Raw genomic sequence first — 15817 nt, forward strand, 5'->3', positions numbered from 1 at the left:
CTGTAATAACACGTTAATGGGTAAGTTCTGATGAATTTTATTGTAGTTAGCCATTTCACGGGCAAACAGAATTTTTACCTGAACAACCAACTTCTAGCAGTAGCATGTAAGTTTGAGATTTAATATTTTAAATCACTGTGGCCACCTTTTAGTGAAAACAGTATTTATCAGTTGTGAAGTGTTTGTTTGTTTGTTTGTTTTTTCTCCATGATTACCAACAATAATGTCTTCTGGTACAATAATCTGATATTCCAGAAACCATGAAATAAATCTACACTTATGTAGATATGAAAACTTTCCCAAGCCCTATTATGCTATTTAGAATAAGCTCTTATTTTTTCCCTCCTTTTCCCACTATTTTTCAGAGGTTGGGGAAGGTGGTATTCTCATCAAGGAAGATCATACCTCTTTAAAGAACATAAACCTTTGCAGTGATAAAGGCATAAGATCATTTTACTGCTGATCTAAAAACTATTTTGAAAAAAAAAAAGTCTAATGATAATTCTAAAGGGCTTTGATTATATTTAAGAGAGAGATACAATTAACCATTTGGATATTCAGTATAATCATAATCTGACAGAAATCCCAATGAAAAAGTCATCAGCTATAGGAATTCAATTTCATTGTGTTGCTTACATAGTAAGTAGATAATCAGAAATAAATAATATATAATGTATTAATATTCTTGACATTTCCAGCTTTAATTTTTCACTGAGAAATTCTCACAAATGGGCATTTATTTCAAATATTATATATACTAAAAACTTCAAAGGAATGAACGAAAGGAAAAATGTATAAAACACCATGACAATGAAAACCAAGAGGAAATTTGAATAATTAAGCTTTATGTATTTTTGAAACTTTTCCATAACTAAATATGCTTTTTAAGACAATTTATAAACTTGTCAAATATCGTTCTCTAATTTCTTACATAATTTATAATAGGAGATTGATTAGAAAATGTAAAATAGGAAATAAATCCAAAACATAACAAATTCAGAAAAATATCATTTCTAATTGATTAATAGAATCACAATATGTTTTTAAAAATACCACTGATAAATGCTGATCATTCACAACTATTTTATAATTAATAAACATCTCTATTAAAATAATAAATATCAATTAATTCACCTACCAGATTTGCAATGATATAATGGTAACCTTTAACATGTTTTCCAATGGTAATAACCTAACAAAGATAAAGAAACCATTATTTAATAAATGCAAATAACATAAATGTAAAATTATTGATGTTATGGCCCAAATGAGAAAAACAATAGAATTTTATCTACTATGTTTTTTGATATTCTATGAAGAGTCATATTTGACAAGATATAATTATCACAACAGTGACTATTTCTCTCAGAAAAAGGTAACAATACATTTTAGTGCTTTATCATCACTTCTTTCAAGAAGTCAATAACTAAACAGACATAATTACCTCAGTTTTGTCAATAGTGGAAATAAGATCACAAGATCTTAAGAAATATAAAACTAAAAACATGTATGAATCCATAATAAGCCATAGTTTTCTTCCTACAAAAGCTATTTTTTCATTACACCCTTAAACAGCTGAAACCAACATCTGAGATTTTATATTCACACACTGACACGCAAATTTATAGTAGTACATGCATTTAAAAAATATGAATAAGTATATAAAAGAATTCTTATATGAATCTATAAAATAATATTCCCATCTTAAGAATCTTGAAATGCTTATAATTTAGTTCCAATGAACATTATTATTTCCAGCTCGAGGCAGCAAAGCATCAGAGAAGCTAATATTTCTCCACAAATCTAAGTCAAAAATCAATGGTGAGACACACACATCATGGAACAAGTGGTCATTTTGGTAATGCTCACGTCAGTTTGGGATATTACTGAATCAATGTGAGTTTTCACTGACCTGTATATCAATTAAAGAGAGTTGAATTTGGTAAAATGGTCATGTGGTAGTCCTAGCACTTAGGTATGAAAATGTAATTTTTATTTTTAAGAAAAGTGTCACATCAATGGAAAGCATGAAATACCTGGGCTATAGACAAACATTCAAATCATTAGCGTATTTGCCTAATTAAACTGTTTTGGTGGCTTCCCATTGCTTCCAGCGTTAAGAGACAAAATCCTTAATTTATGCTGAGAAGTCCAATGATCTTGCAAGCTTCTCCAGGCTTTTACCACTCTTTACACTGGAGCCTCGTCGGCCCTGTTTTTCAGTAATTTTGTGCACAAAAGGGCTTCTTTCCATCACCTCAGGGCTTTATATATTCTGTTTCCTCTGCTAGGAAAGCTCTTTCCACTATCATATCATTTGTCTTATTAATGCTACAAGCACAAGGAATTTCAACCCAATGTTACCTCCTGGGAGAAGACTTCTCTGACCTTCTCTTATCCTGGACAAAGTCTGGTACTCCAAAGCAATGCATTTAGTTAAAGAACAAGGGCAAAATCCTAAGAAGGATTCCACCAAATATCCCTTTGAGGTTAAGTGATAGCTAGTTGGAAGAGAGTTAGGGCTTGTATTATTTTTAACCCATTTTTAGGTAAACTAAATCACCTTTTTCAAGAAAATGAACCCTCTATATTGAAGGAACAGATGTCCTTCTGGATGAAAAATATATTAATTAGCATCACTTGAATTGAGTTGATTGTGTCCCTCGCATACCCTACTGACATCTGTTGATTCTGCTTACTGTTCATTCTACTTTCTGACTCATGCATGTCTTTCTTCTGGGAACTACAACAACAACAGAACATTGTATAAATGGTGCTACCAGTAGCCCTTACTTGAGTTAAGTGTTCACTGGGAGAAAGCGGGGAGATACGACAATTCACTAACTCTACCCGTAAATAGGAATTAGTGCTGGTCATACTAACTCACATTTTTGCTTTACAATAATCATTAGCATCGCACTAACAATAGCAAATTTATACTGATTTCTCAATGTTTCTAATGGACCAGTTCTTTCCCACCTAACCACAACTAGAAATAAATAACTCTGAGGTTTTATTGAAATGATAAAACACGCATAATCAACAAAGGGATTCTTTCTAACTTTAAGCTATTATGAAATAAAGTTTCAGCAATTCTGTTCTCCTATAAGTGTTAATAGAGTGAATAAGTAAACAGTGTTTCCTTTTCTTGAAATGGACTTCAACCTCACTTTTTGCTTGGTAAACTGTTTTCCCCAAAGGCCTTCCATGATCTCCTAATCTAAATTTTTTCTGTCGTTTTTTTCATAACATCCTGTTCTCATTTGTCAGATATACCATTATTATACTTATGCATTAATTTCTGTAAATATATCATAAATATTCACCTTAACAGGCTTTTGACTGTTTTGCTTAACATTACTTTCTTGGATCTACACAGTGCCTGTCTGGCAAACATTAGAAAATCAAGGAAATGTATTGAATGAGTAAATGAAGGAACCCGAGCCAGACACATGCTGCCAGTATGTGCATGAACCCTTCATTGATCCTCCTACCACTGTTAAGATAGTTTTTCTCTTCTAGGCTCTTCGACCACATTGTTGTATAAATTGTAATACTCTAATATGACAAGTAAAATTGGTCTTCATCTCTAAACAATAAATTCATGGGGTACAAATACCACTCTTTCTTTTTTTTTTGAAGTTCGAGAGAGAAAGAGAGAGAGAGAAAAGGAGAGAGAGTGGTGGGGGAGGGACAGAGAGAGAGGGAGAGAGAGGGAATCTCATGCAGGCTCCACACTGCCAGCAGAGAGCCTGATGTGGGACTTGATCCCACCGACTATGAGATCATGTTCTAAGCTGCAGTCGAATGCTTATCAGCCTACTGAGCCACCCAGGTGCCCCAAGTTACCACTCTTTCTTCCTTCTTTGCGTCTCTCATTCTAGACACAGAGGATGTCTGAAATAAATGTTTGCTGAATGATGCAATCAACCACTGTACACACTCATTTAATACATTCAAAAGCGTCTTATGAAAATACAAATAACATGCATGTGCAAAATCCCTGTACATTTTGAACGGATGTCCATATAGACATGTATTTAATCATCGTATATTTGTTTCAAAACATTACATTCTATGTATTCCCAATTTCTCTTATAGTTTCTCTCTTCTAGTTTTAGAAATAATTATTTTCAAAACAGCTTTCACCAACATTTAATACGATGAGTCATGAATACATAAATTCTTTAAACAAAAGACTAATGACTATTATTAAAATTCAGTTTTAATGAGAATCTCCTATGAAATTCAAATGAGTTGTTGAAGTTCACATTTGAACAAGAGGCCTTCGGGTTAAAAACAACCCTAACTTCATCTCCTGAGACAGGAACCAAGACTTTTCTACTGAAATGTTCACCTCTCTGGCATATAACATTTAGCCCTTTCTCATAACAAGTTAGTTTTATCCAGTTATTTAATATTTTATGTGAGATCCATTTTGTATGTCTTAGGGCCTGTGTTATTACATATCAATTAAGGCTTCATCAACATTTATGTTTTCAAAATGCTTTGTGTTACACAAATTAGTGAATCTAATTGTCTCCTCAAAGGCTGAAAGGGCCAAGAAATGCATGCTTAACTGCATGTTTTTCTTCCAATCCTATATTATCCCTAGAAGCTACTACACACACACACACACACACACACACACACACACACACACCCCTACAAGTTAGGAAAAGCAGATATCCAGTGAAGCAAACCTTAACTTAGTAAATTATGATGCTGCTTCCGCTGCTTCAGCAACATCCCTGGTCACTTACCTTATCTATGTGATACAGTGGATTTTATTTTTATCAGTAGGATATTACTGTACGGCTGTCCTATCCCCCCAAAAAATCTTAAATGGAATCAAGGTGGTGTGGTAATAAGCACAGATAAAACATCCTTATGTACGGTAAACTTCTCAAACAGCAAACACAGACTGAATACGACTCTCCTACATATTTTAATTTCATAGATTAATAGTTTTATGGTGATATAAAATCTACCTACTAGGAGGAAAAACATGATTCCTGGAGAAACATATACACACTTTTTCTGAAGACAAGCACCCATCCAGACAACAATATAGACTTAATGTTCCATACTGCACTCTAATGATTGAAGTACTCCATGTTTTGCCAAAGAATTCATGAACTACTCACTTTTCCCTTTGAACCCAGCCTCAATTTCACTTAATGTGGCTATTTCTTTATGCCTAAAAAGTTCAACAAGTAAAATTTTAATTTTCCAACTAAAAATATCAAAGTTTAAGGTAATGCTTATCATATAAAGCATAAGAGTCAGGAATTACATATCGAATATATTTAATGATTAGTATGATGTGTCAGCATTATTGAAGACCATCTGCTATTGCTAACTGAAGCCGGAGATAATTTAATTGATGATCCCTGCTGCATCCTACATAAACCATAAAGTAAAAACTGCTGTTCAAGCACCTCACACAAATACTCATTGCAAATGCTGACATTGCACGCACATTCTATATTTGGTGCCATTAGAAAACAGAGCATAGCCAACCTGGTCTACAATGTCGTTTACTTTATCCCGTTCACAGTCCAGGATGACACGCCGTTCCTTTTTTAACTCCAGATCTTGAAAAAGTGATCGGTACGTCTCATCTTTCTTGTCATTGTTAATATTTCCCACATTGATAGCAGTCACCTGCCATTTCTTCTCAGCAGCGGAGTCGAGCACTGCCTGCAGCGTTGATAAGCCTAGGAAGGCAAAGAAAAATGATGACCAATAAAGATACTTAAATAACTCAGAATTATGTTGTGAAATCGACGGCGGATATATTTTTAAGGCTGCTATTTTCGTCAACGGAGGGGATGTTGACTCCGCTAAAAAGCTACAGCTATGATCTTTATCAACATTGACTTATTTCCACTTCACATCAGAAACTCTTTTATCTACATGCTATTGTTCTGATGGAAAGAGTTTGGAGGGATAAATAGTCTCCCCTTCTTTCAGCTCTCTCAGCTGTCTTCTTTTCTGGTGTTACTAAAGAGTAACGTCTGTGATACCTTTGGTTAAAGTGAAATACAAAGACAGAGCACACATTTCTTTCTCTTACAGAATGGAAAAGACTGTTCCGTTACGTATGACGTTCTATCATTTCCAATTAACATCCTTGAGGAGGTCGTAACACTTTCAGGGAGACAAATCTACATGAGTCTCTGTGAGCACAGGAGCAAATAATCTCGAGGAGGCTGTCATGTCTCCCAATCAGCAGTTTCTTCTCCTCAGCCTCTGTTAATGTCATTTTTTTTGTTATTGTTATTGGGACTGATCCCATAGGGATTAAAATGTTCACCTATCAACCAGATGGTAGCAGTTGGTTTTCTAACACAGACTTGTTACATTTACTTAATTTCCCAAACTATGAGACCAGTTTCGTATTTAGTAGTAATTTTGCTTATTGCATCATACGACTGAGAAAATGTTACTTTTATTTTTAATTGTTTGTACATTACCTCAATTTGTGAATTTTTTGCCTAAAGTTAAATCTGCAGTTTAGCACTTGGAAAAGCAGTACATAAACTTGTCTTCCACAGCACTCCAGCTCTTCACGGCCAACCTAAATGCATCATTTCTATTAATAGTTTAATGAACAACACAGAATCTGGGCTCCAAAAAGAATTCAGGGCTTATCACATCATCTTCCCGATTCCAGAGAGAACTGCATCTTTCTCAGAAGAATGCTGATTCCTTTTTACCCATAAAATGTGAGATTTACCTAATGTGCTCTATAAATTTTATTCATGTACTAAACTTTAATTAAATCCATTTACTATGGCAAAAACAAAGGTACTCTAAATGTTAAAACCTACAGGGGCAGCTGGGTGGCTCCGCTGGTTAAGCATTTGACTACTTCAGCTGAGGTTATGATCTCGTGATATGTGAGTTCCAGCCCCACATCAGGCTTGCTGCTGTCAGTGTGGAGCCCACTTCAGATCCTCTCTCTCTCTCTCTCTCTCTCTCTGCCCCTCCCCCACTCATGTGCTCACTCTCTCCTTTGCTTTCTCTCTCTGTTTCTCAAAAATAAATAAATAAAAATGTTTTTATAAAAATAAAAAATAAATTAAAAAAAAACATATTAAATGTTAAAACTATAGTACCTGGAAAACATCATTAAAACTCTCACTGCCTAAACACCAGCTAAGCGTACCTAAGATTAGCCTAGAACACCTTGTGATACAAAATGCAAAGAAGCCCTCCCAAACTACCAGCATTGTGTCAAAGGACTCAGGAGCCAATGTAATAAAGATCACTTTAAGTAAAGATGAGGCAATTTGGGTATCAATAAGAATAATAACTGCAAAAGACTTGTAAATACATAAAATATTTTAAATCCATGAATTCTTAATGATATGCAAACATCTAAACTACCAAAACTGAAACAGGAAGAAATAGAAAACTTGAACAGACTGATGACCAGCAAAGAAATTGAGTCAGTGACATTTAAATATATATCTAAATATCTGGTTGTCTTTGAGGGATACTAGGAGCTGACTTATTATTCTGAAATTGGTAAATAAAGGAAGAGAAACATGCATTTTTTTTTGCCCTTCCTATATGAACTATACTCAGGATAATAATTAATTAAGACAGGTTTTCCCTTTTGGAAAGACTCCAGCTAATAAATGATGAAGGTATATAGATTTAGAATTATGACAATGTTGTAACACGTAGTGAATCAATGAATCAAGGTTACGATCATTAACTGTTGCTAACAACACACAAAAAGAGATGAACAGAAGTTACATGTCTCTAACTAGGAATACTCAAACCGTCTGTGGAGTATTCCTGCCAAAAAAGTGAACGTGAGTCTTATCAAGCTTCTAGATCTACCCAGCAATCTATAAGGAATATACAGCAGAGTAATACACTAAATATCATAATGTCGGCAACCATCAAATTGAAACTCTACATTATGTTACAAATCACTTAAGAGATATATTAAACAATTGGGGGATACGGACATCATTTTTATTTTCATTCAAATAACCTATGGGAAAAATAGATGATGATATTAATGAATTACTGTTAATCTGCCTGCATATGCCAATGATATTGTGGTTATGTTGAAAACAAGAGTATTCTTTCAAAATACAAACTGAAATATGTACAGATGAAATGACATGATGTCCGGTATTGGTTCCAAAATAATTGTGAAGGGCAAAAGGATATAGATAAAACAGGATTCCTTGTATATTGGTCATTAACATAGCCGAGTTAAGAGTGCCTGGGGTCGGGGCACCTGGGTGGCTCAGTTGGTTAAGCGTCCGACTTCAGCTTAGATCACGATCTCACAGTATGTGAATTCAGGCCCCACGTTGGGCTCTGTGCTGACAGCTCAGCGCCTGGAGCCTGCTTTGGACTCTGTGTCTCCCTTTCTCTCTGCTCCTCCCCTGCTCACACTCTGTCTCTCTCTCCTTCAAAACCAAAAAAAATTCCAAAAAAAAAAAAATTAAAAAAAAAAAGTTTTTGGGTGTCTTCTTTTATTCACTCTATTTTTTATTTAAAATATTTCATTATGAAAATTGAAAATAATTTATTGTTATTTCAAATTGGAAAATTGAGCCATAAATTGAACCTAAAGTGAATTTCAGATTTTTGGCAAAACAACAATAAGTTTCCTCTGTCTAGTCTTGTACCAAAAAACGTAGGATACGTAAGAATTTCTGAAGGGATAATTTAAACAAAAGACCACATTCCTTGTAAAAAAAAATCGATTAATGACAAAACTTCTTTAAAAACTTCATGGGTCACCCATGATTTCCATTCACCATAAATACATTAACTCTTTCCATGATATAATTCAAACTCTCTTCCTGTTTTTCATCATCAGTGAAGACAGAGCATACAGCTGGTAATCATGATCAATTCAACAGATTTCAAAGTGCTTGCAAACAGTTATTAAATCTATCCAGCCTTCTGAGTAGGAAAAAAAAGATAATTCTCTAAACCTCTTCTACTATCTCAGTCCTACTTTTCCACATTCCAATCTTCACGTAACTAACTCTTCCTTGTTACCTCTTAAAAATGTTATATGCATGGATGATGTTCAATATGCTATCCACATATTATCACATAGCACTTGCAAGTGGGATTCCTTACTTCTAAGCCATAAATTATTCATTTTGTTTTTATTTAACCATGAAATTTACCACATACTGAAATTTCAAGTGCTTGATATTCTGTTCCATCTTTCAATATATAAATAACAATTTGTAAATGGGTTTCAAGTGATATATCTATACCTAACATGTATTGGCAGATCATGTCAAAGAATACGGAGATGACATATAAAATTAATAAGAATGTATTTAAAGAAATTGTTGAGTTTTCAACTCATTCATTCTATGTGTCTAAAGTAACTCACAGTTAGTGTGGATCTTCTTCAAAACTCTCAGAATTAATATTTGGCAACCTATGAAGCCTAGAAACATACATCCATTAGGAAGCTAAATAGCTCAAGTGGTGCAATATAAGATTTGATTATTTTAGTGTCATCATAAGACAATGAATAATATTAAACCATCTCCTAGCGACAGCCAGAAGTAACTCACAATCCATGACATGGTCTGACTCATGATTTGAGGAGATTTTTAGATTTGTTTACTCAGTAATAGTAACTGATCTCTCAATCTCTCAACTTGACCCGTGTCTTCCCTACAACTAAGAGTTTTGCATTAATTCTGATTACTCATAAATTAACAGATCAATTTAACATTTAAAAATCACTGAAAATACATGTTACAACTATGGAGGTGAAATGAATCTCTTCAAACCTAACACAAATTCATGTGCTTGGACTCTTGATACCATATTCTAATTAGGGGAAAAGCTATTACTTAAGGTAATTAATGACTTTTCCCTTCCACACAAACTACCATAAAACTATCTATAAATACCTCTATCCCTTAATCAGAATATAAACTTGTATGGATAGTGGGAATTCTATATAAATATTGTTTTATTTAAAGCTATTCTACTCTAATATCTATACCATAACAGGATATTTGAATTATAGCAGAGACTGATTTCTGAATTACTCGGAGCAAAGAAAACTTGAGATATACAGTTGTTTATCTACAAATAGGAAAAAAAACCAGAAAATTAATATTCCTGTTAATAAATATATTGAAAATTTGTTCTAAAGCATCTCAAGAATATTACAAGGGTCTAAAATTAAGTTCTAAGTTCTATAAATTCTCAAGACTTTTGACTAAAATAAAGAATGGCTAGACTATGTTTGGTTAAATTACATAACTTCTTTTGCCTAATTGTTATGAGACTAGTTATAGTTGTATAACCTATTTGTAAGCTGACAATCTCCCTAAAACTCTACCAAAGTATTACTATCAGTGCTTCACAGTTTCATCTTAAGCTAGTGTTAATAATACTATGACAGAATCATAGAAAAGCCATCAGCCTAAAGACAGGGAAAGTTTAAGTGTTTTACTTTGCACATTAGTGGGTAGAATTAAAAATGATTACTGCAAATAGGTATATTTCATTCAGACTATTTCTTTCTTCTTAAAAACATTTTCTTTGTTCCATTTAAAATTCACTGGCCTTATTCATCTTTCAGGCACAGAAATTAATATTTATGATAACTAAATCATGGCAGCATGCCTAGGCCAGATTAGATTAACATACATTTCCCTCATTGACTTTCTCAGGAACATCTGAAAAGAAATTTAGAATTTTATTCTATGCATGATTTCTTCTTGGAACTGGAATCAAAGTGCCTTCCCTTCAGGGAACAAATAGTATGGTTCAAAATCAAAATCAAGACCTAAAGATATAAAGCATTAGTTCTGGTTTTACTTACTGTGTATAGGAATGTGTTACCTTCTTACCTTATTGACACTGAACAAATAAATTTAAAAAAAAACACATTTTGATTAACGTCTTGGTTCAAATTTAATACAAACATATCCAAAGATGAAACTATATTTAATGTATTACCACAGGTAAGCCCATTACTGTATAGTTCAAACTGCATTGAAGATCCATCTACTGACTGTCTATGAAGTAATAATATGCAGCTTTTAGGAAGGGCACTGGGTCATCAAGGAGTGGCAGGCTGCTGCCTGGATAAATAGAAGACACCAGCAGTCCTAAAACATCACAAGTGCCAAATGAACATTTCAGCACTCTTCTCGTGGGCAAACTTGAAATAGTCAGAGATGACCTCTACGAAGGCTAGGATGCGTCTATGTTCTTCCTCATTAATAATTGGGATGTGGACTCTTGGACATGTTGCTCAGTATTTTGATGGAAAGTTGGACGCAGGAATGGTGTAAGTGGCCGTCTTAGTTAACAGCAGTGCAATAAGCAAAGCACAGAACATTTTAATTTTTTTTTTTTCTTGCAGTTCATATTTGGGGCAGAATGTTCGACAGCCATTTTCATGCTTGGGCCCTATGCTGCTTAAAAGAACATCAATTAATATATTTAGAAATTAAAATTTACCAGTATGTTTACTTAATTCTAACTCTTAGAAAAGTAAAGATTATTAAAAATTGGAAAAAAACCAGGGGCATCTGGGTGGCTCAGTCGGTAAGCATCTGACTTCAGCTCAGGTCATGATCTCGCAGTTCGTGAGTTCGAGCCCCGCGTCAGGCTCTGTGCTGACAACTCAGAGCCTGAGGCCTGCTTCAGATTCTGTGTCTCCCTCTCTCTCTGCTCCTCCCCCACTCACACTCTGTCTCTCTGTCACAAATAAATAAACATTAAAAATTTTTTTTAATTGGAAAAAACCTGAATGCCAACAAATTGGACAACCTAAAAGAAATGGATATATTCCTAGAAACATATAAACTACCAAAACTAAAAGAGGAAGAAATAGAAAATTTGAACAGACCGATAACCAGCAAAGAAATTGAGTCAGTAATCAAAAAATTCCCAAACAACAAAAGTCCAGGAGAAGATGGCCTCACAGGTGAATTCTACCAAACATTTAAAGAGTTAGTACCTAATCTTCTCAAACTATTTGAAAAATAGAAAGGGAAGAAAAACTTCCAAATTCATTCTATGGGACCAGAACTACCCTGATACCAAAACCAGATAATGACACCACTAAAAAGAGAACTACAGGCCAATATTCCTGCTGAACATACAAACAAAAATTCTCAATAAAATATTAGCAACCTGAATTAAACAATGCATTAAAAAAAAAAAAAAACATTCACCACAACTAAGTGGGATTTATTCCTGAATTGCAAGAGTGGCTCAATATTCATAAATCAATCAATATAATACATCACATAAATAAGAGAAAGGGTTAAGAACCATATGATCATTTCAATAGATGAGGAAAACACGCTTGACAAAGTATAACATCCATTCATGATTAAAAACCCTGAACAAAGTAGGTTTAGAGGGAACATACCTCAACATAATAAAGGCCATCTATGAAAAACTCACAGCCAGCATCATCCTTAATGGGGAGAAACTGAGAGCTTTTCCCCTAGGTCATGAACAAGACAAGGCTATCCACTCACCACTTTTATTCAACAGAGTACTGGAGTCCCAGCCACAACAATCAAACAACAAAAAGAAATAAAATGCATCCAAATTGGTAAGGAAGAATTAAAATGTTCACTATATGCAGATGACACGATACTAACATAGAAAACACAAAAGATTCCACCAAAAGACTGCTAGAATTGATAAACGGATTTAGTAAAGTTGCAGGATACAAAATCAATGTACGGAAATCTCTTTCATTTCTATACATCAATAATGAAGCAGCAGAAAGAGACATTTAAAAAACAATGCCATTTACAATTGCACCCAAAATAATAAGATATCCAGGAATAAACCTAACCAAAGAGGTGACAAACCTATTCTCTGATAACTCTAAAACGCTGATGAAAGAAACTGAAGATGATAGAAAGAAATGGAAAGGCATCCTATGCTTATGGATTAGAAGAGCAAATATTGTTAAAATGGCTATACTACCCAAAGCAATCTACACATTTAATGCAATCCTTATCAAAATACCGACAGCATTTTTCACAGAACTACAACAAATAATCACAAAATCTGTAAGGAACCACAAAAGACCCCAAATTTCCAAAACAATCTTGAAAAAGAAATGCAAAGTTGGAGGCATCACAATTCCGGACTTTAAATTATATTACAAAGCTGTAGTATTCAAATTATATTACAAAGCTATAATAATTAAACAGTATGATAGTGGCATAAAAACAGACACATAGATCAATAGAACAGAATAGAACATCCAGAAAGGACCCACACTTATGTGGTCAATTAATCTTTCACAGAGCAGGAAAGAATATCCAATGGGTAAAAGACAGTCTCTTCAACAATGGTGTTGGGAAGACTGGACGGCAATATGCAAAAAATGAAAACGGATGGCTTTCTTACACCACACACAAAAATAAATTCAAAATCGATTAAAGACCGAAATTTGAGACCTGAAACCATGAAAATCCTAGAAGAGAACACAGCGGCAACTTCTTTGACATTGGCTGTAGCAACTTATTTCTAGATATGTCTCTTGAGGCAAGGGAAACAAAAGCAAAAATAAACTATTGGCACTACATCAAAAGCTTCTGCTTTTGCATAGGTTAATTATTTCTGCAAAGGAGATAATTAACAAAACTAAAAGACAACCTACAGAATAGGAGAAGATGTCTGCAGATGACATATCTGATAAAAGGTTAGTACTCAAAATATATAAATAACTTATGAAACTCAACACTCAAAATACAAATAATCCAATTATTTGTAACATGAACACCTAAAATACAAATAATCCAATTATTTGTAGCTTGAACAGACAGTTCTCCAAAGAACACATACAGATGGCCAACAAATACATGAAAAGATTCTCACCATCACTCATCACCAGGGGAATGCAAATCAAAACTACAATAAGCTATTACCTCACACCTGTCAGAATGGCTAAAATTAACAACACAAGAAACAATGGACATTGGCAAGGATGTGGAGAAAAAGGAACCCTCGTGCACTGTTGATGGGAATATAAACTGGTGTAACCACAGTGGAAAACAGAATGGAGGTTCCTCAAAAATAAAAAAAAAAATAATAATAAAAAAATAGAACTACCTTATGATCCAGCAATGGCCATACTGGGTATTTACCCGAATGATACAAAAACACTAATTCAAAGGGATACATGCACCCCTACATTTATAGCCGCATCGTTTATAATAGCCAAGATACGGAAGCAGCCTGAATGTCCGCTGATTGATGAATGAGTAAAGAAGATGTGGTATGTATACACAAAGAATGAAATCTTGCCATTTGCGCAATGTGGATGGATCTGGAGATTATAATGCTAAGCAAAACAAGTCAGAGAAAGAAAAATACCATATGATTTCACTCACACGTGGAATTTAAGAAAACAACACAAGCAAGCTTGAGGGAAAAATGTGTGTGAGAGAGAGAGAGATAGCGAGCACGTGCGAAAGAAACAAATTCCTAACTACAGAGGACAAACTGATGGTTAGCAGAGGGGAGGTGAGTGGGGAGATGGGTTAGAGGATGGGGATTAAGGAGGGTACTTGCTATGAGGAGCACCAGGTGTTGTATGGAAGTATTGATTCGCTACACTGTACACCGGAAACTAATATAACACTGTATGCTAACTACCTGGGATTCAAATTAGACTTTAAAAACTTAAGAGAAAAAAACCCTTTATAATCCAGGAAGTAGAGAGACTGCCACATCAAGGACAGACCAAATTATCTGAAATTGGAGCATGTAGAGCTATATTGAGAGATGAAACCATGGAATCTATTTTTAAAGCATGCATAGTATGGATAAAGGGAACAAAGATGCATTCTCATATCACATAACACTAAAGAAGAAGGCATTTCCTTGAAGTATATGAGAAATGGGTTAAGGATCGAAGGAAAGAAACCCAGTCGCACGATGACTGCATGAATGAACTTTTTTTTTTAATTTTTTTTTAACGTTTTTATTTATTTTTGAGACAGAGAGAGACAGAGCATGAATGGGGGAGGGGCAGAGAGAGAGGGAGACACAGAATCAAAAGCAGGCTCCAGGCTCTGAGCCAGCAGCCCAGAGCCCGACGCGGGGCTCGAACTCACAGACTGTGAGATGGTGACCTGAGCCAAAGTTGGACGCTTAACCGACTGAGCCACCCAGGCGCCCCATGAATGAACTTTTTTAAGATGTAATATGATGGCAAAGCTATGAAAATTAAGACAGTCTAAGAAGAAAACCAGCAAAATCCCATTTCATTGATCCAAGTAAAACACTGTAAAGATCGAGTATTTTGAGTCTTACACATTAATCTCTGAAAAAAGTTTCAGATCCAGTGTAATACTCTTCTATTAAAATGGGAGCAGCTTTTGATAACACCTCAAACATGTGTCCATACAGCCATCTGTCCTTAATATTGTATTGAGGGCAGTGATATTGTAACCAATATTCTTTTCTCCATGGATGAACTTAAACTCCTATCAAGTTATGTATAGGAATATGTAAATGGTATTACCTCATCACTTCATTTTCATAACTTGATATTATGAATTTCATAACTTGATATTACCTCATCACTTCATTTTCATTGAATATTTCCAAAGTAAGTACTAATAAAGTCACTCAAAATGTCTTGGGTTCCTTTCACAAGTATATAAACTCAGCCATCTTCACCTGATCATTTCCCAAAGCCTCAGTATCTCTCTTCAAATACTAGAGTTTCTCTTTCTCTATCCGTTGTCTAACATGAGTTTTCTCAAAAGTTCGGTTTCACCTCGAGGGAGTCACAGTGAGGGTGAAG

General features: G+C 34.4%; 1 protein-coding gene across 3 annotated transcripts in view; it reads right to left on the bottom strand.

Moving 5' to 3' along the window:
* The window catches only part of GRIA2 (glutamate ionotropic receptor AMPA type subunit 2), a 156466-nt gene that overhangs the window by 56255 nt on the left and 84394 nt on the right, over positions 1 to 15817 (bottom strand). For all 3 annotated transcript variants that reach the window (XM_042933904.1, XM_042933903.1, XM_042933902.1), the window contains exons 4-5: positions 5524 to 5720; positions 1139 to 1192 (exon numbers count right to left, since the gene is read on the bottom strand). In XM_042933904.1, the coding sequence (XP_042789838.1) occupies positions 1139 to 1192; positions 5524 to 5720 (251 nt within the window). The remainder of the gene's footprint in view (positions 1 to 1138; positions 1193 to 5523; positions 5721 to 15817) is intronic.

The sequence above is a fragment of the Panthera leo genome, chromosome B1, assembly GCF_018350215.1.
Source record: "Panthera leo isolate Ple1 chromosome B1, P.leo_Ple1_pat1.1, whole genome shotgun sequence".
Taxonomy (NCBI): Eukaryota; Metazoa; Chordata; class Mammalia; order Carnivora; family Felidae; genus Panthera; species Panthera leo.